The 25022-nt window shown below is 45.1% G+C and overlaps 1 protein-coding gene across 1 annotated transcript in view; it reads right to left on the bottom strand.

Annotated features, from left to right (window-relative positions):
• dock3 (dedicator of cytokinesis 3) overlaps window positions 1-25022 on the bottom strand; it is a 1369418-nt gene that overhangs the window by 214180 nt on the left and 1130216 nt on the right. The window contains exons 19-25 of the mRNA XM_068052296.1: window positions 23096-23193; window positions 21312-21395; window positions 14697-14797; window positions 12115-12196; window positions 7710-7880; window positions 6641-6833; window positions 4608-4735 (exon numbers count right to left, since the gene is read on the bottom strand). Coding sequence (XP_067908397.1) covers window positions 4608-4735; window positions 6641-6833; window positions 7710-7880; window positions 12115-12196; window positions 14697-14797; window positions 21312-21395; window positions 23096-23193 — 857 coding nt within the window. The remainder of the gene's footprint in view (window positions 1-4607; window positions 4736-6640; window positions 6834-7709; window positions 7881-12114; window positions 12197-14696; window positions 14798-21311; window positions 21396-23095; window positions 23194-25022) is intronic.

The following is a 25022-nucleotide window of genomic DNA, read 5'->3' as shown; positions in this document are numbered from 1 at the left end:
ATGGCACAGAAAGAAGCCATTAAGTCCATGCCATATGCAATCAGTCCCACTCCTGGCTCGATACTCATAGCCCTGCAAATCTATTTCTCTTGGGTGCCCATCCACCTTCCTTTTGAAGTCATTGATCGTCTCCACTTCCACCACACTTGTGGGCAGCAAGTTCTCAGTCATTACCACCTGCTATATTTAAAGTGCTTCCTCATATTCCCTCTGCATCTCTTGCCCAAAACTTTCCATCTGTGTTCCTAGTCCTTTTATCATTTATTAATGGGAACAGTTTTTCCTTGTCTAACTTCTCTAAGCCTGTCATTATCTTATACACCTCTATTAAATCTCTCCTCAATCTCCTTTTGATCTAAGGAGAACAAACCCAGCTTCTCCAACTTAACCTTGTAAAATCCTCCATTCCTGGAACCATTCTGGTAAATCTCTTCTGTGCTGTGCTCAAGGACCCTCACATCTTTCCTGAAGTGTGGTATGAGAACTGGACACCAATACTCCAGTTGAGGCCTAACCAGAGCGTTGTAAAAGATCAACATAACTTCCCTGCTTTTATACTTAATGCCTCTATTTATGAAGCCCAAGATTCCACATGTTTTACTAACCACGCTCTCAATCGAGAGTAGTGGGAGCAGAGTGGAGATTTAAAGTGATATCACTTGGGCACAGTGGCAAGCACCGCAGCCTTACAGCTCCAGTGACCCGGGTTCGTTTCTGGGTACTGCCTGTGTGGAGTTTGCAAGTTTTCCCTGTGAACGTGTAGGTTTCTGCTGGGTGCTCTGGTTTCCTCCCACAGCCAAAGACTTGCAGGTTGATAGGTAAATTGGCCATTGTAAATTGCCCCCAGTGTAGGTAGGTGGTAGGGGAATTAAGGGAAGATGGGGATGTGATAGGGAATATGGGATTAATGTAGGATTAGTATAAATGGGTGGTTGATGGTAGGCACAGACTCAGTGGGCTGAAGGGCCTGTTTCAGTGCTGTAATGCTCTATGACAATCGAGAGCAGGGGAATGGAGTATCTGGGGTGAGTACACCAGTAAGCTTTTAATCTAAATCAAATATGAAAAGACTTGATTGTTTTTTTAAGCATACTAACTCAAAACTAGGGCAGATTTTGTACTTCTATAATTTATCAGAGACCAGCAGGGAGTGTATTGGTTCAAATTAGGACTGTCACTGAGTATTGTAATGAGTATAAGCAGAGCAGGGCGAGAGGTATTAATTAAAACTGACAGCCTTTCCTTTTTTTCAAACAATCTAATTAGTAGCCTATCTAAACTGAGAGTTCTGGGAGGTCAGTGAGTCGAGGGAGTTGGAAGGAGGTGCTCCTTTGCTTTTTCTAACTTTTTCACCTTGTAGGATTTGGTTCTTACTCTACTACAGGGGAAGAAGCTAGCTGTTTGAGTATCTGGTAAGTAAGGTCTATTCTATTCTTATGGTTTATAATAGTACAGGAACTAGTAGTAATGTTAAAATATATAAATAATTGAATAAAATTTAGTTAATTAAAACTCATCAAGGATGGCAGGACTGGTGATGTGTCACAGCTGCAGCATGTAGGAACTCTTGGATGCCAGTGACATCCAGGGCAAGCACATCTGTAGTAAGTGTTTGCGACTTGAGGAGCTTTGGCTCAGTCATTGAGCTGGAGGCTGAGCTACAGATACTGATGCATCAGGGAGGGGAGAGTTACACCCTGAATGTTTGTAGAAACCTTGCATCTTTAAAAGATTTGAACCAAATGTGTAAGAACTGACACCTGTTGCTGCACACCTGATGGAAGACCTATGTGAAGCTTTTGCAGTTGACTTTCTTTGAACACCTATCCAAAACACTTCATCAACCTTGCCTGGAAAGTCTGAGTGGCATCCAACTATTCAACCTTGGGACACCTCGCCAAACCAAAGAACCTCCTTCCAGATCATTGCAGTCTAAGTTTTGTTTATTCCTTAAACAGCTGTAAACAAAAATCCCTTTTTCTCCCCCCAGTTAACTGTTTTGTACATGAGGGTTAGGATATTATGGGGCTTTAATATTTTGATTTATGTATATATATTTACTTCATTATTGGTTAAGACTTGGTTTTAGAATAAACAGAGTTTTGTTTATTAAAGAAACCCTGTTTGGTGTGCTTTATTATGGGGATTTAGAGTATTTAATTAACTGTTTCGGTAAGTGGGAAAATTTAAATATATATTGTGACCTGTGGAGAAGTGGGACTGAATTAACAGTGCACTCCTCCCACCTCAGTTGTAACAATGTGCAAATTGGCATAGGGCAAATAAGATTAGAGAAATAAATACATGGCTCAAAGATGAGTGTGGCAGAAGTTGTTTCCATGGTGCCATGGGGCACCAGCACCAGTACTAGTTAAAGTGGGGGCTGTACAATTGGGATGGTCTACATCAGAACCATGCTGGGATTGGTGTTCTAGCAAGCTGCATAACTAGGGAAGTAGAGGGTTTAAAACTAAATAGTGGAGACAAGGGATCAAATTTGGGAAGATGTAGTAAATCAGTGACAAGGCAAGTGAAAAGTATTCACATGGGAAATGATAAACATCCCATGATAAGAAGGGAGCGTACAAACCTGACCAGGCTAGAGGTTACAGAAATAAAGGACAAAACTAAAGGCCCTGTATCTGAATACAAGTTGCATTCGAAACAAAACAGATGAATTGATAGCGCAAATGGAAATAAATAAGTGCAATAGCCATTAGAGACATGACTGCAGGATGACATAGATTGGGACCTGAATATTGAAGGGTACATGACATTTAGGAAGGACAGGCAGCTAGGAAAAGATAAAGGGATGGCTCTGTTAATATTGTGCAATAGGTCATTCTCAGGCAACCAGGATGTAGAAGCAGTTTGCGTAGAGATGAGAAATGATAAAGGTAAGAAGTTGCTTGTGGGAGTGGTGTACAGGCCCCCTAACAGTAACCACACAGTAGGAGAGAGTATAAAGGAAAAAATAACGGGGGCTTGGCAGAAAGGTACAGTGATCATCATGGGGGATTTTAATCTACATAGACTGGGAAAATCAGATGGGCAAAGATAGCCTAGATGAGGAGTAGATGGAATAGTTGTTTGGTAGTACAGAACTTGAGTATTGCTGAAAATAGACATGTCGAAGCTTTTTGACTTTCACTTATCAGGACAATTCACAAGAATATCAATGTAAGGGAAAGCAACAATTTATACTGTATGAGGAGAGTGCTGATTGGTTGGCAAGTGGACTCTGGTAGAGATGTTGCCATGGAGAATGCACTAGTTTATGGTGACTGACAGTTAACTGCCAAGCTTTGTTTGAAATTTAAACCAGGCGGCTTGACTCTGATTGGTCAAGGCATTTCCCTGAGGAACGAACCAGCGAATGGCTGTCACTTATTTTGTTTAGCTGAAACAGGTGCAATGTGTGTACACGTTCTTTCTGTCTGCAAAGAACAGGGCTCTGTGTATTAATATATGTAGCTTCCAGTACATGCGAATGCACCACACTGCGAGCCCAACTGACAATCTTAATTTGGTTGCTAGTGTAATGCTTAGCACAGAGGGTTATTTAGCACCTGGATAATGAAGATGCATCAATGGTTGTGTGCTCTCAATCAGGTAAGGAGGGTCAGGGGATGCCAGGGCTAGTCTGCTGCCCACCGCCACCCCCCCAACCCCCAGTTGCAAAGGAATGGGGGGGTGTCACTAAGGTCAAGTGCTGCTGCTGTTGCCACAGGGACAAATATTGCTGCCAGCAGACCCTCCTTAGGCCAAAGAGCACATGAATAGGTGTGCCCCCCACCTGGAAAGCACCAGGAATCCACCAGGTTTCACTGGATGATCTCCCCATGCAGTGGAGGCCCCCCAGCAGCTGGTAAAATGCCAGCAGTGGTGGGAAAAGGCCCTTAATTGGCCACTTAAGTGGCTGAGTTGGGTTCCAGGCAGGCCATTTGCTACTTTTGCTGCTGCTGGCAAAATGGCCCACTGCCTTCTTGTGCCATTTTGCCTGCCTTCCCAATTCCCAGCCCATCCCCAAAGGGCTGGTTAAAATCCAGTCCCAGCAGTCCCCGTAGCAGCACTCATGCATCTTCCTGTAGCAAGTTACAGACTACGACTAGGGACAGGCAGCCTCCATGCCCAGAGTGTAGACGGTGACACCAGGTGATCTGGAGAAGGAGATGAGAAGTGGGGAACATATATGAATTGAAAATGGAAGATGCCAGAAATACACAGCTAGTCAGTCAGCATCGGAAAGAGACTGATGTTAAATGTAAGGGTGGGGCCTTTTGGTCGAACACCTTAAACTAATTTTTATCTTTCAGTTGTTATGATGCAGTTATAGAATGTTCAGTTTTTAATTTCAGACTTCCATCACTTGCAGTTTGCTCTTTAATCTCTAAAATAAACATGCATTTAAATAAAAAGTAAACAAAAGACTAAAAAACCCAGAGAGAATGTTCTGGAAGAGGTGAGAGGAAGAAGGGGAGACATTCCATAGGAAAACTAACAAAGAAAGAGGAATTCACTGAGAACTGGCCTGACTTGAGATAGCAAGAGGTTCTATGTGAAAATACTCCAGCACCAGCACTCCGATATGTAGGACTGAAGCATACCAGGGAGCTTGACTTCATGATGGAAAAGATGCTGCTGAGGATTCCAGAGCAGATGAGCAGCTCCTTCTGCTGCCGCAGGTGCAAATGAATGTGATGGAGAACAACAGGCAGCAAGATCCGACGGGCATCTGTGAAAAGAAGAAACGGTGCCCTGAGCCACACTTCAACATAAACACATACAGCTGTCAAAATAGATTCCCTGCCGGAATCAGGTGTCATTTTGTAAAAAAAAAATGTAAGGTGATAATTGAAATGGGTACACATTCATAAACTCTGGATAGCTGTACATTGGATGCTTAGCGGCTGTGGACCTGAACTTCTGACTGTGCCATTGGAACTGAGGCAAAGCTGAACCTCTGCCTGCCCACAGATCATTGCACTGGCCCTACTGTAAGCTGCAGAATCTGCTAAATTAGATAAAGAGAGGGATACAGGCTGTGGGGGAAATGGTGGAGTAGGGTCCAGAAAATTCGTGGAGGTGACGTGGAGACCTAGTGCAGCTACATGACATAACCTGTTGTTTAAAGCGACAATAATAGCACTGGAGAAACGGGCAACAAGGAGGGCAGTGAGGCTGAAGAAATCAGCAAACTTTGGAGACTCAGATCTACATATCCTTGTAATGCAGATGCAGAGCAAGAAGTGGTGATCTGTTTGGGATTGGAAAACCGGGGTACTGCCAAGAACATAATACACACTTGATAAAGTAAGTTCCACCTCCTTGAACCCTATGATCCTTTTGCTGTGCAGGATATTTAATGACATTACCAGAACAGCTAAAGTACCAGGGTAGTCAGAGGTGAAAGTAAGGAGTGAAGACCTCCAAATCTGCCACCTTGTGGCTTTGGAGTCTTGCTCCAAGAAGTGAGTTAAGCATCACACTTGCCTGGAGACACTTAGGATCATCTCGGAGGACCCGATGGCAGGGACTAAGTGCAAACAGATTGCCAATACTTCTAAAAACGTACTGCCTCAGTACATGCATAAGCATAATAAATCTAACATACTCACCTGAAACCAAGTACATAGACTGTACAGCTCAAAAAACGGTCACTTGGGCCAACTACAGAATTACATAGATGCTACGGGCGTAATCTTGTGACTTAGCCCCTGCCAAAACAGGGGGACCATTTTCCTGTCGGGAGTCTGATTAACTAATTTGTGCAACTTGCCATGGCTCTTCAACTGAGCCACGGCATTAGCATACCACCTCGCGGTTGCCTGACCAGTTAGGGAGGGTGGGCGGGATGATGCTTCCATTCTGTCACAGGAAAGATTTCTAATTAAAGGAATACGGCTTGAGATACAAGGGCTCACCAGCTGCAGCAATCACAGGAATGGAGAGGAAACCTGGGAAGGCTGCTCCCGGGTGTCTCGCTCCTACCTGAACGTCCAGCTGTGGGATCTGAGGAGCTGCAGTGAGGTGAGCTCTTCCAACGGTGGGGAGAACAGGTGGAAGGGGATAAACGCGCCAGCTGAGCAGATGTGGATGGAAGTGACCAAGCAAGTCAGCAGCAGAAGTTGGTCCCACCAACCTGCAGACAGTGCACCAAGAGGATCCTGGACCTCAGGAGGGGCAGGAAAGGTGAACGGCATAATGCTTATGGGGGCCAAACCCCACACTCTGACTTGTCCAGCATTTTCTTGCACTATCAACACACCTTGCAGTTCCACTCATTTCTCTCCCTGCAAACACCTTACATCCCCATCCAAGCAGCCAACACTCACACTTGCCTTCTTTCTATTGCCCTCTCGCACTCAAGCTTCATAGTCACCTTTCACAAGTTGTGACCCTCCCTTCTCTCCACTGAAACTATTATACACACACAAACACACATCCCCTTGCCTGGGAAAATTCCCTCTGCAGCCCTGAAACAAATACGCCAGCCCAGAAAAATATATGATCGGCTCTAAACTTTCTAAAAGTGTTTTTTGTTTCCTTTTTATATAGCTTATTTAGTGCCATCTCTAGACATACCTTACTAAGAGCGAGGGGCTCATATGGACCATACCTGTGTACTCCTGTCTCTTACCTGGATATGAAAAGAGACGGCTGTCTACTGTCCGTGCGATGGATTGCAGCTTGACTATGTCCATAGACTGACCTATGTGCACAGTGCTGGGCATGCTGCCCAGTGTCCCCCTCACAAACTCTGCCACCTCCTGCACTGTAAACATCTGCAGCAGCTCGTCAAAGATCGCTGGGAAGGAATTGAGAAGAGCAGCCTACAAGAGAAACAATAGCATAAAAAGCTGCTCAGTTCATCAATATATATAATCTGTGGGACTACTGGCAATGTCAGAGTAAATGGAATAATTTATCCACACAGCATGCAAATATCCTGAACAGCACAGTTCAGAGTATCTTTACAAAGAACATGAGAAAACACTCCCAACTTTCAATTATTCATTCTCAGCAACACTATCAACATAAAATACTTACTTGACTGGCATGTGAAATGGCTCAGACTCCTAACACTGAGTTGCAGTGAGAGTTATCCAAGTTCAGGCTGGAGACAGATAAGGTGGCCATCAACTTTGGTTACTAGAATCAGAATGACATTTTATTTTACTGGTTTTGGTGAATTTTATGCTTGTCAAGGTGAGAGATGCTACAGCCATGGAATGGAACCTGCAATTTCTGTCACCTAGTGTAACATCAAGCACTCATGATCAGGTACAGTGTAATTAGAAGGACAGTAAAGATTCTCCTACTCTTCCCCAGTGTGTCTCAGCCATAAACACAGGGAGCTACCCTCATATACTAGTGCTACATTTTCTTGCATCAGCCATCCTGTAGACTGAGTGAAGTTGCCAGTTATGGACTGATTTAGCCATATGCAAGAGGAACTGGGTTGAGGCTGCCTGATCCCATTTCAAATGGGATCCTTACAGCCAGCAGACAATGGAGATTTTCATCCCATCAATCTGGGTTGGATAGAAACTAAAGCCTGAGAGGTGCAAAATCAGCATCTTAAGTCACTGCACTCTGCAACAGTACTGTTAAGATTATTTGTAGGTGTCTGTTACCATTGGGCTTGTTCCTGTCATGCTCTGATACTGCATTGGACTTGAATCCCTGATGGCAGTTACTGGACTAACCTGTGTGAAGATGAGGGTCTCAGAACTTCTGCTATCCAAACTCAGGACAAAGCGGATGGACTGAAAGAGCTCCTGAATACTGGCACGAAACTGCTCCTCTTCTATCCCACCTGTTGCTCTTGAATACAAGATCCGTGACTGCACAATAAACTTGAACAAATACTCCAAGGCCTGGGGAGAACGGAAACAGTTATGTAGGATAAATACAAATAAGGAAGGTCAGTGACCCAGCTTGGCTTATCTCCATCCAGATAAACCCTACACTCTTCCCACTGTAGTTAATGTTTTAAAGCTGACCTCACGGACATGTACATTGAATAGCAGACTCCACAGTGGCCCAAAGGGCTTATGTCACACAGTGGCTGGAATTCTACAGTGGCCGGACTCCAACGTAAATGTCGGTGCTGAACCCGCTTCCGCCCAGCCTGGGATCCGTCCCGTATTTTACGGATCCCCAGGCTTTAACTGGCCCGAGGCGGGACTTCCACCCACTTGAGGGAGGAGGTCCCGCCTCAGTGAGCTGCCAGCAAAACAGCAGGCCGGCAGCTCTTAGTCTCAGCAGCGCCACCGGGAGCAGTGGCCACTGCTGGGACTGCAGCCCAGCCGGCTGAGGAGGATACCAAGGAACCGGTACTGAAGGTAAGTTTGGGTTGCCGTACCAGGGGAATTGGTCGTGCCCTGGTAAGGCTAGGGTGGTCGTTTGGGGGGAGGGGGGCGTCTTGGATCCCGGGGTTGGGATGGGAGGAGGGGGAGGCCCTCAATCGGGCACCCTGTGCCTGATTGCCAGGCCCCCTCCCACCCCCCGGGTGCGGATAGGCCGGCAGCTATAGCTAAGCGGCCTTTCACGTCCCTGGCACACCCGCTTGCCACGGGTAAAATACCCATGGAGGCGGGCGAGGGCCCTTAAGTGGCTGTTAAGTGGCCGCTTAAGGGTCTTGATTGGCCTTGGGCGGGCTGGCCGCTTCTCACCCCCTGCTCCCCCCGGACCTCTGTAAACTTCGTCGGAGGCGGAATCAGGCCGGTTAGGCCTCCCAGAGCCTGCCGCTCAATTTTACGCCGCCCCCACACCACCATCCGACCCGCTGGGGCGGCGTACAATTCTGGCCAGTAGCTTAGTGGTACTAGATCAGCAGCCCAGAGTTTGAGAGTTCAAATTCCACCATAGCAAGTTGTAAAACTGAATTGCCAGAACAAGCATGCAAGTTGCCTGGTTGCCATTTAAAAAGGCAAATGGTTCACCACTGCCCTTTGGAGAAGTGTAGGAAACCTGCTACCTCTATCCAGTATATGTGACTCCAATCCCACACTATGTGGTTAATACCTTCAGGGAAACTGGGAATGACTTTCCATTGTCCCCTGCATCCAATGAACAAAATAATAAATCTCTCAGCTCCTATTCTTCCACCAATTTACCTCCCTCCTCTTTTGAGGACAATGAGTGACAATGAGGTACAGCCAGTTTTCAATACTTCACTCCATGTCCTTTCTTCAAGTGCGAGCCTGGACAGTGTTATTCAACTGAGGAGTGCCACAATTAAATATGACCTCACCCAATATCTACACCTGAACCCTTTCCAGCAAGGGTCATTAGATGGAATCAGCAGTGAGAATCTCAACTGAATTTCTCCCTCCTGAATCTAAAGGCATTGAGTCCAACTGCAGCACTCCCACTGTTGCCCTGGCTACAATCTACAGCATATCTTTGGAGCAGCACAGCTTCATTAAAAAGTGCTGGGTAGCCAGTCAGAAATGCATTATAATGGAAGTTTTGTTATACTTTGGTAAGAAATTCACACGGTGTAAATGCCAGTGTCAAGATAAATGCTGCCATTTGTATGATAATGTTACAAAACCCCACATTGTTGGATTACTGGTCGTTTGGGGGGAATGAAGAAATTGTAATGGTCAGTACCGATTTTACCTTCAGCATTTATAGCACAGTAAAAAATGCAGTGGTTGTCAGCACTGGTATTTCAGAAATCTTTAACTGATTATAGTGGACACTGTAAACACCATCATTTCTGGATGCAAAGCCGGATCTGAGAATGGAGGATGCATCTCCAGAGTGTTCTCTACCACAGAGACTTGGGTGCATCTACATTACAAGTTTAACATCAAGGTGAAGCACTTTCTAGTTTCCACTGCACACTGATGTTAAACTTGTGCAGTGTAATTCCACAAGTCAGGCCTGACCTGGCTCCAGAAAAACAAAGTGAGACTTCCTCCTCCAGAAACACTCACTCTCATTTGTTCCAGAATGAGGCCAGTAACTAACTATATACGTATACGGCAAGTACACAACTATAGCTTTTATGAAAAGTAAAATCGCAGAGGCTGTTGTATTTAAAGTACCCGTGAAGGGTTTGTTTTTCCACATCGTTGAGCATAGAAAATTGGTAATTGGATTTTTAATGCATTTCAAGTGATTTCCAGTGGATTGTTAGGAAACTACACAGGGGGGAGAAAAAAACAAGTAAAAATACACATACACAGCAGGCATGGCTAAATTAGCTTCATTTCAATTTGAAGAAGTGGAAGTAAACAACAGAATCATAGAATGGGAAGCCAAGTGCCGTAATCTTTCTATGATTTTTTCTAAGTGATGATCAGGCAGTCAAACTGGAAGCCTGAAACAAAGTGATACTCCAGGATTGGAATTAGAAACCTGATGATTGGGTGGGGAAGGGATTCGAAAATTGGGAACAAAATAACAATTCAGGAGTGGAATTGGGATTAGAAGCCTAATGAGTGATTAGATTAGAGATACAGCACTGAAACAGGCCCTTCGGCCCACCGAGTCTGTGCCGAACATCAACCACCCATTTATACTAATCCTACGCTAATCCCATATTCCTACCAAACATCCCCACCTGTCCCTATATTTCCCTACCACCTACCTATACTAGTGACAATTTTTATAATGGCCAATTTACCTATCAACCTGCAAGTCTTTTGGCTTGTGGGAGGAAACCGGAGCACCCGGAGAAAACCCACGCAGACACAGGGAGAACTTGCAATCTCCACACAGGCAGTACCCGGAATCGAACCCGGGTCCCTGGAGCTGTGAGGCTGCGGTGCTAACCACTGTGCCACTGTGGGTAGGAGAGGGTAGGGATTTGGAAGCTTGGAGCAAAATGATGATCCAAGAAAGCATCAAATGCATTAACAAGTCACCAGTGTGAGATATTATTGTGATTATATAACCTCTGGCATTCAGTTCTCGCCACACACAAAGGGCTGGGTTTTGTGCTGGAGGCAGGGCTCCCAAAGCCAGACCGAAATGTAGGGGGGACCCCCACCTCTGCCTTTTTGTGCCCCCCAGAGCGATCCTCTGGTCTTTTTGAATCAAGGTTTTAGGAGGAGGCATCCCACCTCCAAGAGCTGCCGGCCAATCGGAGGGCTGGTAGCTCAGCAGTATCGACAGCGTCACTGTGAGTGGTGGCCACTGTCGATACTGCAGAGGCCTCCGACCCAGTCCCAGTGGTGGAACCCCAGAACAGAGGTATGTGAGATGGGGTCACAGGGGCCAGTCCAGAAGGTGGAGGGGTGGGGTTTGGTCGTGCCGTCCAGAGGGAGGGGATTCTGGGGGGGGAGGGGAAGTTGTTCCTAGTGGGGGGTCTGTGGACCACAAATTGGCCGAATGAGGGACACCCCCAAGCCCACAGGGAGGGAGCCTCATTTTACAAGGTGTCCTCCCTGTGTGGCAAAGGCCCCATTCCCCCGCTGCCACCGCCGCTGGTAAGATCCCAGCAGCAAGATCCCAGCAGCAGGAAGAGGCCCTTAATTGCCACCTAAAGACTTCAATTGGCCTCTGAGTAGCAAGGACGTAGTCGGCCTATCCTGCCCCTGGGTAGATTGCTGGGCAAAGGTGAGGTGACCAGCCCTCCGCCCCGCCGACCCCCCGCCACCTGTCGCAATACTCTTGCACTCCCCCCCCCCACACACCTCTGACCCCACTTCAGGGGGCCTTCCAAAGTCCCAGCCAAAGTCATACAATGGTTGATGAAGGTGATGCCCCTTTAAAACATTAACATGCAATGAAAAGCAGAGGGAAAATCAGAGGGGAATAAAAGCAAAATGTTGCAATAAGGAAGCAAAGAGCGGCTGTGAGAGAAGGACCGGCGAGGTGTTTAGGGCATAACAGTTTCTATGGTGCAGGAATCATCTGCTACCTGTGAGCTTTTCACATGAACAAATATTCAAGGGATTAAGTTTCAGAGATTTTCCAGCTGGGTACTAGGTCCAATGAATCTAACTTACTGTGGCGCAGAGGATGAGTGAATGAAAGGTGGGGGGCGAGGGGGAGGGGGTTGTTGATATGGTTGAGTGGCAGTAATAACTGGTAATTAACTTTTATTCCATTTCTGTATTTTGTTGGGGTTACCACAGAAGTTGCGCTTCGTACCCTCATTGCCTCTTGAATGTGGTCTTGTCTCACAACTTCCGCAGATCGATCCATGTACCACTTCAGACATCGGATTAGCTCCCTATGGAAAAAGGAATTATAGCATATATAAAAACATATAAACATACCCGAGATCCACAGACACACAAATGAGCAGGAGATATTTGGAACTCACAAACATAAGGAGCAGTACAACAGGCACATAAAAATAGCAAGGACGGAGGACTAGCACAGAGACATGAGAGAGACACACAGTAGCAAGTGTGAGATCAATATGCAGAGTTGCAATTTGAGAGCATTTTGGAAATCATGACAAAATGACAACAGCTGTTTACTTTTGGAAAACCTGGGCTGCATTTTAAAGTATTTTATTCCCAGGTCTCATTAGCTTAAGCCAGCGGTAGTCAACATTTTATAAACAGCCCCAATCCCATGCTCAAAGACCACTTTCAGGAATACTGCACTGCACTATTCCACACCTAGGAGTAATGGGATGGAACTGTACATGCCTACAAATCCCAACAGAGCAAGCTCCTGATTTCAATCAAGTCACTCTGGGCAGTTAGCAAGTGGACACAGGTATTTCTCTATAGTTAGAGAAAGAAACACCACAGGACAAACAGGTTTATTTCAAGAGTATCCTTTGACAAGCTAAATGTAAGATGAGTTAAATATGGCTCAAAACGAATCCTTTGTCTTCTTTTGCAAGAGTAGGCAGGCTGCAAGTAGCCCTTGATTATTGTTGGTTGCAATGCCCGAAGCCTTGGACTGGCGTTCGAGTTTGAGCCAAGCTGTAAATTCAGCCACTTTTTCATTGGGATCCTGCGGGAAAGTCGGTAGTTAAATGGAACATGTGAACTCTGTATGCTGCTCCTCACTATGTAACTTGCTTTTTGCCACTGCTCCAAGTTGGGGCCTACTGGGGGCTGGAGACCCATGACTGATAGCTAAATAGGAGGGAATCCAGCTTCACATCTTCACTTGTAAGTGGAGAAGAGACAGCAAATAGGGACCATCATAAAAAAATGTGGGTCTGAGCAGCTGTCAGGATAACAGAGCTTCCTTGCTTTAGAGTGTAGGCAATAATGTGAGTACAGTGCGCCTACCATTGATGACACTCAATGGTGCCTAGAACCCCAACCATTGAGAACACTCAGTGGTACCTGGTACCACAATCAATTAGCACATTTGATGGTGTACAGTACCTCAACCATTGATCACACTCGATGGTGCCTAATACCCCAACCACTGAATACACTCGTTGATGTCCAGTAACTCTACCACTGCCTAGCTCTGCAGCACCCCTACCATTCATGGCACTCCTCCAATGTAGAAAGAGATCATATGTGCATGCTTAGGGGTGGACAGAAGGTGTATGCTGTTTTCATAAATTAGTATAAAGTGAAAGTTATGAAATTACTGTTCATCAATGCAGACAAAATGATGCTTTGGAGATTCGGGGATAATAGCACTGTAGACTGGAGGAGCATGTGACTGCCATCAGCAATTCCCTAATCTTGTGCTCCCTGGAGTTCTCGCTGATGGAATACATTATATACATACAATTTGAGTGTGAAAAAAATAAAACTTACATTAGAAAATGAGTGTAACCACTCTTATGACAGACCTGACAAAAGTCCCAATCCTGAACCTGACCATGTCTCATTTATAATTCATAGAAATCATTCAGTCATACAACCCAGTTCACTTAATGCTGCTTCTGCCCTTCTTTATACTGTGGACTTGGATACAGCAACAACTGGTCAACTGTACACATGCAATACTTGGGAGTGTGCAGTTGCTGCAAAGATATGAATGCATTTGTGACTCTCACAGCATGCTCCCCGATGTTGGGGGCAGACCAAACAGCTCAGTGATGCCAGAGGTCAGACCACAGAGTCATTTATGGCACAGAAGGAGGCCATTTGGCCCATCCGGTCCATGCCGGCTCTCCACGGAGCTATCCAGTCAGTTCCACTCCCCTGCTCAATCCCCGTAGCCTTGCAAGTTTATTTCCTTCAAGTGGCCATCCAATTTCCTTTGACCTGCAACCAGCCTCAGAATGACAAAGCTGATTAAAGTACCCCCAATGGTAGCAGCTGTTTATATTTGTCAAACCCTGTCATTAAGCTGTTGGAGTGATACCCTGACCTGGCGCAATGGAGGAAGGGAACTTGGGGCCATTGAAGGCACTGGTGACACCTTGCTTTCTCCACAGAGTTTTGTCTGATTGCATTCTTACTATCAGAGACAAGGTGGCAAAGTGAATGGAGCATCAAAGACCAGTAACAGCTATGTGACAAACCTGTATCAGAGCTTAGGGCAAGGGTAGGGACCTGGATATCTGGCAGATAATTGAAATATACTGCACAGGCTTCCTGCATCACTTTTCCTGGTGAGTTAAATATTACATTGTAGTAAACTGATCGCAGTGGCTATTCTGCTGGAATGGAACTTTACAGAAAGTTGTATCTATAAATGCAGCTTTAGGGAAATGTCCTCATAGTACTTGAGAGTTCTGTGGGGTACTGGAAGTAACCGTTACAATTACGAGTCCTGAGCCACGAGGTAATTGGACTCACTTGTATGCCAATGCACCAGAGAAGTGCTTCTGAATGTAGGTATCCATCACTGGGCGGAAATGAAAATACTTGCTGTCCCGCAGCAAATTTATTACGAACACCTGGGAAACAGAAAGAGAGAGTGTTAGGATTACTAGATGCAGTGTACACTAGATGGCATGGTAATGTTAGCAATACATGTTAAAGAAGTAGCAGAAAAAATGAAACTGATGGCAATCTGAAGAAAAACAGGAACTGATGGAAATAAACAGCAGGTCTGTTCTAATGAAGGGCACTGACCAGAAACATTAACCTGACTTTCTCTTCTCAGATAATGACACCATTACCTGTACTTCCAGCATACTGTTTCTGATAGATAGAAATTACTCTGTTCTGTCCTAAAGACTCTCAGGGGGCAGGGGGGAGTGGGGATGGCTGGAATGGATGCAAGGAAAAGGCTGAAAGGGAAACACAAATCTCCAGGACAGTGGGGTCAGTGTCTCTGATATTTACTCTACTATAATGTCCTGTTACAAGTGTCCAGTTTGATAAAATGTCCAAGTCCACTTCAAGTGTATCTGGTGGACGTAGGGCAAAATCAAAGGGATCAATATGACAAGATTTCAAAGTTGGTGTCTCGGTCATTGCAAAGCATCTTCCACTGGACTGTGAAAGACAGCAACTGGTTGGAGTACTAACCAGCAGAAACATCTTACAATGGCTAAAGCAAGGTCATGAGTATTAGTATAACAAAAATTTGCATTCATACAGTGCCTTTAATGTAGTAAACACAGGAGCTTTATCAAACAAAATGTGACACCGAATCACATCAAAAGATATTAGGACAGGTGACTAAAAGCTTGGTCAAAGATCTAGATTTTAAGGATCGTCTTCAAGAAGAGAGAGAGAGATACAGGGGTGGAAGGGTTTAGTTAGGGAATTCCAGAGTTTCGGGCCTAGGCAGCTCAAGCACGGCCACCAATGGTGGAGTGATGAAGATCAGGAATGTGCAGGAGGCCAGAATGAGAAGAGTGCAGCGATCTTGAAGGGTTGCAGAGTTGGAGGAGGTTACAGAGAGATGAAAGAATGAGGCCACAAAGGGATCTGAACACAAAGGTGAGAATGTTAAAACTGAAGCATTGCCGGACCAAGAGTCAGTGTATGTCAGTAAGCGCGTGGGTAATGGGTAAACGGGACTTGCCACAAGTTAGGATATAGGCAGCAGAGTTTTGGATGACCTCAAGTTTATGGAGGTTAGGAAGTGGGAGGCCAGCCAGGAATGCTTTGGATGAATCAAGTCTAGAGGTAACAGAGGCTTGGATGAGGGTGGAGAGAATATGGGGTCGGCAGCTGAGCTCAGGGTCAAATAGGGCAGCAAGTTTGTGAAAAGTCTGGTTCAGCCTCAGGCAGTAGCCAGGGAGAGGGACGGAGTTGGTGGCTAGGGAATGAAGTTCAGGCAGGAATCCAAAGACAATAGCTTTGATCTTCCCAATATTTAATTGGAGGAAATTTCTGCTCATCCTGGAAGTCCGATAAGCAGTGTAACAAATCAGAGGCAGTGGAGTGCAGTACAATAATAATGTACTTGTAACATACTTTCTTTTAATCTAGTGACAGCTGGGAATGGGGAGGGAGTTTGGGGGAGAGAGAAGGCTGTGTTGTGTTATGTTGTGCTGTGCACTGACAGGATTAAATGAGACAACGTTCACTGGTTGGTGAATGCAAGCAGTTTGAAGCCAGTATTTCCAAAAGGCATTTGATAAGGTGCCACACAAAAGCTAATATTTAAGATAAGGGCTCTTGGAGTTGGGGGTAATATATTAGCACGGATGGAGGATTGGTTAAAGGACAGGAAGCAGAGAGTACGGTTAGTGGGGTATTTTCAAGTTGATAGGCCGTAATTAGCGGAGTACCACAAGGATCAGTGCTGGGGCCTCAGCTATTTATAATCTATATTAATGACTTGGACAAAGAGACCATGAGTAATATATCTAAGTTTGCCAACGATATAAAGCTAGGGGGGAATGTAAGCTGTGAAGAGGACACAAAGAGGCTGCAAAGAGATAGAGACAGGTTAAGTGAGTGGGCAACAAGGTTACCGATGGAGTATGATATGGGAAGTGTGAGGTTATTCACTTGGTAAGAATAGAAAAGCGGAATAATTTTTAAAAGGCGTGAAACTTCTAAATACTGATGTTCAGAGAGACTTAGGTGTACTCGTACAAGGAATACAGAAAGTTAGCATACAGGTACAGCAAGCAATTAGGAAGGCAAATGGCATTTATTGCAAGGAGATTGGAGTACACGAATAGGGAAGTCTTGCGACAATTGTACAGTGCTTTGATGGGACCACACCTGGAGTACTGTGCGCAGTTTTGGTCTCCATATTTAAGGTGGTTGGTACAGCAAAGGTTCACTAGATTGGTTCCTGGGATGAGAAGGTTATCCAATGATGAGAGACTGAGTAAATTGGGTCTATACTCTCTGGACTTTAGGAAAATGAGAGGTGATCTCATTGAAACATACAAGATTTTGAAGGGGCTTGGCAAGGTAGACACTGAGAGGTTGTTTCTCCTGGCTGGGGAATCTAGAACACAGGGACACAGTCTCAAGATAAGTGGTAAATCATTTAGGACTGAGATGAGGAGAAATTGCTTCACTCAAAGGGTTGTGAATTTTTGGAATTCTCTACCCGAGAGGGTTGTGGATGCTCCATCTTTGTGGATGTGTATACTTAAGGCTGAAATACACAGACTTTTGGTCTCTCAGGGAATCTAGGGATATGTGAGCAGGTGGGAAAGTGCAGTTGAGGCAGAAGATCAGCCATGATTGGCGGAGCAGGCTTGAAGGGCTGTATGGTTTAACCTTGCTCCTATTTCTTATGTTGTTCTGTCCAGTTACTCAGAGGATTTATTCATACTCTTCACAAAGCTGGCTGGCCACTCACCAGAGAAACAAAAGGCACATCCCTTTTGAGGGAGGTAGATTCAAGCTACAGGCAGCGTGGAGAAAAAATGTCTTCTGGCAGAGGCCAGCACACTTGAATGACACGCAACCCTCGGGCTTACAAAACCTACCCAACCAAGGCAGATAGATCTGAGCGATAAGGAGCCCTGCAAGTTGAGCCATGCCCATCTGGTTGAGAAGCCATGCTGCCACATTTGTTACTATTGACTCATTGGGCAAGAAACTACAGGCCAGTTAGCTTAACATCTGTCATAGGGAAAATGCTGGAATCTATTATTAAAGAGGTTACAGCAGGTTATTTAGAAAATCTCTGCAATCAGGCAGTCAACCTACAAATGGCTCGGAACGCATACTGTCCATCCGACTGCTCACTGCCTCTGGCCCAGTACACCTACTCGGCATCTATGCTCCAACACGCTACTCCCCACCTGAAGTTAAAGACCAGTTCTACGAGGAACTCCATAATATCATTAGTAGCTTGCCCAATACCGAACATTTGTTCCTGCTGCGGGACTTTAACGCCAGGGTTGGGGCTGACCATGACTCATGGCCCTCCTGCCTTGGGCGCTATGGCATTGGAAGGATGAATGAGAATGGACAGAGACTGCTTGAGTTGTGTACCTATCATAACCTCTGCATCACCAACTCGTTCTTTCACACTAAACCCTGTCACCAGGTTCCTTGGAGGCACCCAAGATCACGTCGTTGGCACCAGCTAGACCTCATTGTCACAAGGCGAGCCTCCTTAAACTGTGTTCAAATCACACGCAGCTTCCACAGTGCGGACTGCGACACCAACCACTCCCCGGTGTGCAGCAAGGTTAGACTCAAACCAAAGAAGCTGCATCACTCCAAGCAGAAGGGCCACCCGCACATCAACACAAGCAGAATTTCTTATCCACAGCTGTTACAAAATTTTTTAATTCACTTGAAAAAGCCCTTCAAAACACTCCTATAGGGGATGCAGAGACCAAGTGGGCCCACATCAGAGACGCCATCTATAAGTCAACCATGACCACCTATGGCAAACGTGTGAAGGGGAATGCAGACTGGTTTCAATCTCATTTTGAAGAGCTGGAACCTGTCATAGCCGCTAAGTGCATTGCACTGCTGAAATACAAAAAAGCCCCCAGCGAGTTAACATCCGTAGCACTTAAACAGCCAGAGGCGCTGCACAAAGAACAGCCAGGCGCTGCGCAAATGACTATTGGCAACACCTATGCAGTCATATTCAGCTGGCCTCAGACACCGGAAACATCAGAGGAATGTATGATGACATTAAGAGAGCTTTTGGGCCAACCATTAAGAAGATCGCCCCCCTCAAATCTAAATCAGGGGACACAATCACTGGCCAACGCAAGCAAATGGTCCGCTGGGTGGAGCACTACCTAGAACTGTACTCCAGGGAGAATGTTGTCACTGAGACCGCCCTCAATGCAGCCCATTCTCTGCCAGTCATGGATGAGCTGGACATACAGCCAACAAAATCGGAACTCAGTGATGCCATTGATTCTCTAGCCAGCGGAAAAGCCCCTGGGAAGGACGGCATTACCCCTTAAATAATCAAGAGTGCTAAGCCTGCCATACTCTCAGCGTTCTACGAACTGCTTTGCCTGTGCTGGGATGAGGGAGCAGTACCACAGGACATGCGCAATGCCAATATCATCACCCTCTATAAAAACAAAGGTGACCGCAGTGACTGCAACAACTACTGTGGAATCTCCCTGCTCAGCATAGTGGGGAAAGTTTTCGCTCGAGTCGCTTTAAACAGGCTCTAGAAGCTGGCTGAGCGTGTCTACCCTGAGGCACAGTGTGGCTTTCGAGCAGAGAGATCGACCATTGACATGCTGTTCTCCCTTCGTCAGCTAGAGGAGAAATGCCGCGAACAACAGATGCCCCTCTACGTTGCTTTCATTGATCTCACCAAAGCCTTTGACCTCATCAGCAGACGTGGTCTCTTCAGACTACAAGAAGAGATCGGATATCCACCAAAGCTACTAAGTATCATCACCTCATTCCATGACAATATGAAAGGCACAGTTCAGCATAGCCGTGCCTCATCAGACCCCTTTCCTATCCTGAGTGGTGTGAAACAGGGCTGTGCTCTCGCACCTACACTGTTTGGGATTTTCTTCTCCCTGCTGCTCTCACACGCTTCAAGTCTTCAGAAGAAGGAATTTTCCTCCACACAAGATCAGGTGACAGGTTGTTCAACCTTGCCCGCCTAAGAGCGAAGACCAAAGTACGGAAAGTCCTCATCAGGGAACTCCTCTTTGCTGATGATGCTGCATTAACATCTCACACTGAAGAGTGTCTGCAGAGTCTCATCGACAGGTTTGCGGCTGCCTGCAATGAATTTGGCCTAACTATCAGCCTCAAGAAAATGAACATCATGGGACAGGACGTCAGAAATGCTCCATCCATTAATATCGGCGACCACGCTCTGGAAGTGGTTCAAGAGTTCACCTACCTAGGCTCAACTATCACTAGTAATCTGTCTCTCGATGCAGAAATCAACAAGCGCATGGGAAAGGCTTCCACTGCTATGTCCAGACTGGCCAAGAGAGTGTGGGAAAATGGCGCACTGACACGGAACACAAAAGTCCGAGTATATCAAGCCTGTGTCCTCAGTACCTTGCTCTACGGCAGCGAGGCCTGGACAACGTATGTCAGCCAAGAGCGACGTCTCAATTCATTCCATCTTCGCTGCCTCCGGAGAATCCTTGGCATCAGGTGGCAGGACCGCATCTCCAACACAGATGTCCTCGAGGCAGCCAACATCCCCAGCTTATACACACTACTGAGTCAGCGGCGCTTGAGATGGCTTGGCCACGTATATACTTCATTTTACAAAATTCGGGTGTCAGTCCTTTAGCTCACATGATGTAACCTCCTTCAGCTTGTTTCTTGGTCAAGTACAGTGACGACTGAGGAAGTGAGTTCATTGAATCTGTCTCTCAGATTGGGAAATGGCCATGTGGGTTATGTTACAGGATGGTGCAAATATACAGCTGCATTACATCATGATTTTGTTTTTTAAAATAATTTTGAAGCCATCACTTATTCGATGTTCATTATGGTACTGAGCCATACAGACCAGAAAGGTCCCAGATCCAATCCTCACTCTATGCTGAGTCCGTTAATGTCAGCTGGCGCAGGGACAGATGTTGCAACGGATCTCAGCATGCCTGGCTTATGAAGGGAAAAGCAGTCAAGATTCCTATCAATCAAGCCTTCTGGAATGTGGATTTCACTAGAGAACAGGATTGGGTTTGACAAAGTACCCTGCATTTACTGTCCAGGTTTACATGTAAGTAATGACCGCTTAGGTTGTGAGTTCCTGGAGGGTGCCTCAAACCCCAGCAAAGGCCAGAACCTTCAAGAAGGAGGGAAAATTCAGGGGAATTTAAAAAAATGATAATCTAATTCCTTTTTGTAATTTGGCAAATGCTGTGCTTGAGCTGCCAGTTCTATAAAATGGGGGTGGAACAATTGACAGGCATGTTTTTTTTAACCATACAACACAATGGCACACAAATATCAACAGCTTTATTTGCCAACTACTAGTGTATCCTGAGAAAATCACATTCCATAGTCTTCACCTCAGATGATGCCAGAAAATGCCAGAAATTGCTTGGGTGTATAACTTACCAGGTTGGTGATACTTACCAAGGATTGAAATACAAGCAGCCCATATTTTTCTGTGTTGTCATCTAAAATTGTAAACAGCGTGTCTAAAATATCCTGTAAAAACTGGAAAAAAAAGCGACATTTAACTGGGGGAACTGCTTCAGTATCAGTGATACCCCTTTGCTGAGCCTTTTTATTAAAATTGAGCTACTTCAGAAAGGGTGTTTTTTTTAATGCTATTTAGAGTCAGTCCTCTACAATAAGCAATGAGTGGCTTGGATCTTCCCTGCAATGGTTCACTGGGTTAATACAGCATGCAGTAAGGTGTTATGGAGACAAAGGAAGACCAGATTGAACCTGTTAGTGGCTCTCTGCTGGGATACCGCCATTGTCCTCTGCATTTCTTGCTATGTGGGACATCAGAGCAGCACTGATATTGATCGCTATCCAATGACCCCCCCAGCTGCATGTGAGGATGTCAGGTGATGATTGGATTGGGATCCCCATGTCCATTGCAGTTAATAGCCATTTGGGTGATGAAGTGTCGGGATACCAGTGCTCACGGAACCATAACCCAGCTCGTAGTTACTGTCTCCAAGAGAAGAGTTGTATGAATGAATATTGAATAGGATAAAAAGTAATTCATTTAGGTTACACCTGCAGCTGGCCAAAGTTACAAATCTTTCCTGAGACTATGTATTACATCTCTTGAATAATTAGCCTCTCCCCAAGCCTGTCGTTTTTCCAGGTCTCCTTGGTCCCTGCACCATTTCTCTCTCTCCTGAGACTGCAGGGCAGCAAACTACTCTTAGCCTTCTGGGCACTCTTGATCTGACCAATGCAACATACATGGGAGCAGACTGGGATGACTTACCCACCCATTTTCACGCCTGCCCTGTGTAGCTGAACTGAGTCTCAGCTTACCAGTATCCTCCCCAGTAATTCCCACAAATTCTACTTTCTTTTCCTCTTCCCAGCATTGCTGTGTTGAAAATAAGACTTATCAGTTAGTGTTAGTGGGGCAGTTGGAGACAGAGATCATGTGATGACAGCTTTAGGAATATGTCCAACCAGAGTTGGCAACCATGGTCACAGCGCATAGCACTTATCCTTTACCAATATCCCTGATTCCTTATTTCCTTACTCAATCGGCCCTTATGCAATAATTTATAACTTTTAAAGCCCATGCTTGGTATCTCTAGACAACACATCTTTATTATTTATCTCACCTTCTGTCCTATTCTATTAAACCCTGTACTGTGAACTCAAACCTGTGCCTAGATATCTCAATCAAAAATGTCCTCCTTAGCACCGAATGTTGGAGGTTCTCATCACATTATGCATCAAAATAATGTCCTATTTAAGTGTGAATGGAAGCCCGTTTAAGTTAAAGCGCTTTAGTAAGGCCTATAATACATTCATCAACATTCAACAGTATGGACACTGGAAAAGTTTAACATACTGCTCTACATGTGACGTATCAAGGGAAGGAGAGAATGGGAGCAGAGCAAAGAGGAAAGGGAGAGTGGGGGAGGAGTGGAGGTTAGGCCAGGGGAACTGAAGAATAGGAGTTATAAAGACGGGTGGTAACAGAAAAGATGTGGAAAGGAGATAAGGGAGAGGATAGACAAGGATAGATGGGTGGAGCAGAAATGAGTAGAGAGAAACAGTGATAAGAGAAATGGAGAAAAGACATGCCTGAAGAAATGAGAAGATGAGAGGAGAGAAGAGCACATTCCACGAATAGAATCTCAGGATCTCTATGTATTCCCTGAGCATATGGGTTGTACACTATGAACAGCATGATCTGAATATCAACTTACCTTAACTATTTCTTCACCGCTGACGTGACGGAGCCTCCCTAAGATGTCCATCACTCTGTCCGGCTGTGCTTTCCATTTCAAAAGGGCAAGAAGGTCAACTGTAGCCAATCAGAAATCAGGTATTAAACTGAGTGGGTGTTAGACGGGGTGCTGTTTAATACAATGCAAGGATGAGGAGATGCCCAAATAACAGCAAGGATCGCTCATTACAGAAACAAATTCCAAGCAGCATTGCTACTGCAAATTATCAGAGTCCTGAGTGTGAGAGACAAATTATTCAGAAGCTCAGTGTCATGCAGGCCCCCACCAGCCACGGATGAGGCACATTAATTTTGCCACATGAACATTGATTTTTAAACTGTTACTGGAATAAAGAAAGAACTTGTTTTTACAGAAAACCCACCAGACCCTTGACTGGAAAGACATTTGCATAGTAACAGACAGTACTTTGAAAGGACAAAGGGGCCACTCCCTGCTCTAATTTAATCCACAATGGACTTTTGATTACCAGATGTTGAAGGTGGAGAAGCTAGCATTCCAGGTTAACTGCTAATATGGCCAAATACACAAACAGAAGTGGTCAGATCAGTTTAGTCACATGAATAACTGGCTGTTGGAGTTTTTTGAATTTGAACTTGCCACAGAGTTTTAAAACTCAGAAAGCTGTTTGCTCCTGGACTGGAAAAGACCTCGCTCCTGTCTGCTCTCATCTCGTTCTCATCAGCTTCGGAATCCACTGAAGACATATGAACCCCAAGACAGAAAAGTCTCCTACAGTGAACAAGGGTTAAGAAGAATACTGGGCCCCAATGAAAAGCAAGACCTACCGACAAACAAGGACTGCAGTGAGCTTGAAGCACAGTAACAAAAACCCCTCTTCAGAGATTACCTCAAACCTCTCCACTATTTTTTCTTCTACTCTTTTCTGTCTCTATTTGCATGTGTGTATCGCATATACATGCTTGCATGGGGCAGGGCATGTATCCGTAGTTGATAACCGAATTAGAGTTTAAGTTTTAATAAATTTCACTTTTCTTTAAATCAAAGAATGCCTGTTTGTGCTCATTTATTTGCCTTATAATTGGAAAGCGGTGAACAAGGATTCATCAAGGGGGAGCTAAAACACAGTGTGTTTAAAACAAAGCCCTGCTGCAACAAGACCAGGTGAAGGCTAAAAGGGACCTCTTGACACCTTTCTCACCTGGTCGTAACAACAGAGTCTGCTCATTCAGCTTACAGGAACACAGGAATAGTGTTATGTCCAAGGCGGGAGGAGTGCACTGTTTTTCTAGTTCCACTTCTCCACGGGTCACAACATATATTTAAGTTTTTCCCAGTTACCGATATGGTCAATCATAGACTCTATTTTTATACCAGAATAAAATACACCAATCTGGTTTCTTTAATAAACAACAAATTTATCAGTTTTTTTTAAACAATTCTTAACCAGTAACAATGCAAAGCATTAACACACAGATTGAAATATAAAAGTTCTCTCTCTACCTTAGCCTCTCCCTCTGTCTCACACACACACAGACACAACCCCCTACCCCACCAACCCCCCCCACACACACATATGAAATTTAAATTCAATTAATAAATCTGGAATTAAAAAGCTAGGCTAATGGCGACCATAAAACCATTGTCGATTGTTATAAAAACCCATCTGCTTCACTAATGTCTGTTAGGGAAGGAAATCTGCTGTCTGACCTACATGTGACCTACATACAACCCACAGCAAGGTGGTTGACTCTGAAATGCTCTCTGAAATGGCCTTGCAAGCTACTCAGTTCAAGGGCAATTAGGGATGGGCGATAAATGCTGGCTGAACCAGTGATGCTCACATCCCACAAACGAATTAAAAAAAACAAAAACACTGGTTAACCAAAAAAAAGAGATTTACTTTATAGAGCTCTAGTATAAAAAA

Source organism: Heterodontus francisci, chromosome 19, assembly GCF_036365525.1.
Source record: "Heterodontus francisci isolate sHetFra1 chromosome 19, sHetFra1.hap1, whole genome shotgun sequence".
Lineage (NCBI taxonomy): Eukaryota > Metazoa > Chordata > Chondrichthyes > Heterodontiformes > Heterodontidae > Heterodontus > Heterodontus francisci.
The sequence above is the reverse complement of the archived record's forward strand: the minus strand, read 5'-3'. Positions and strand labels throughout refer to the sequence as shown.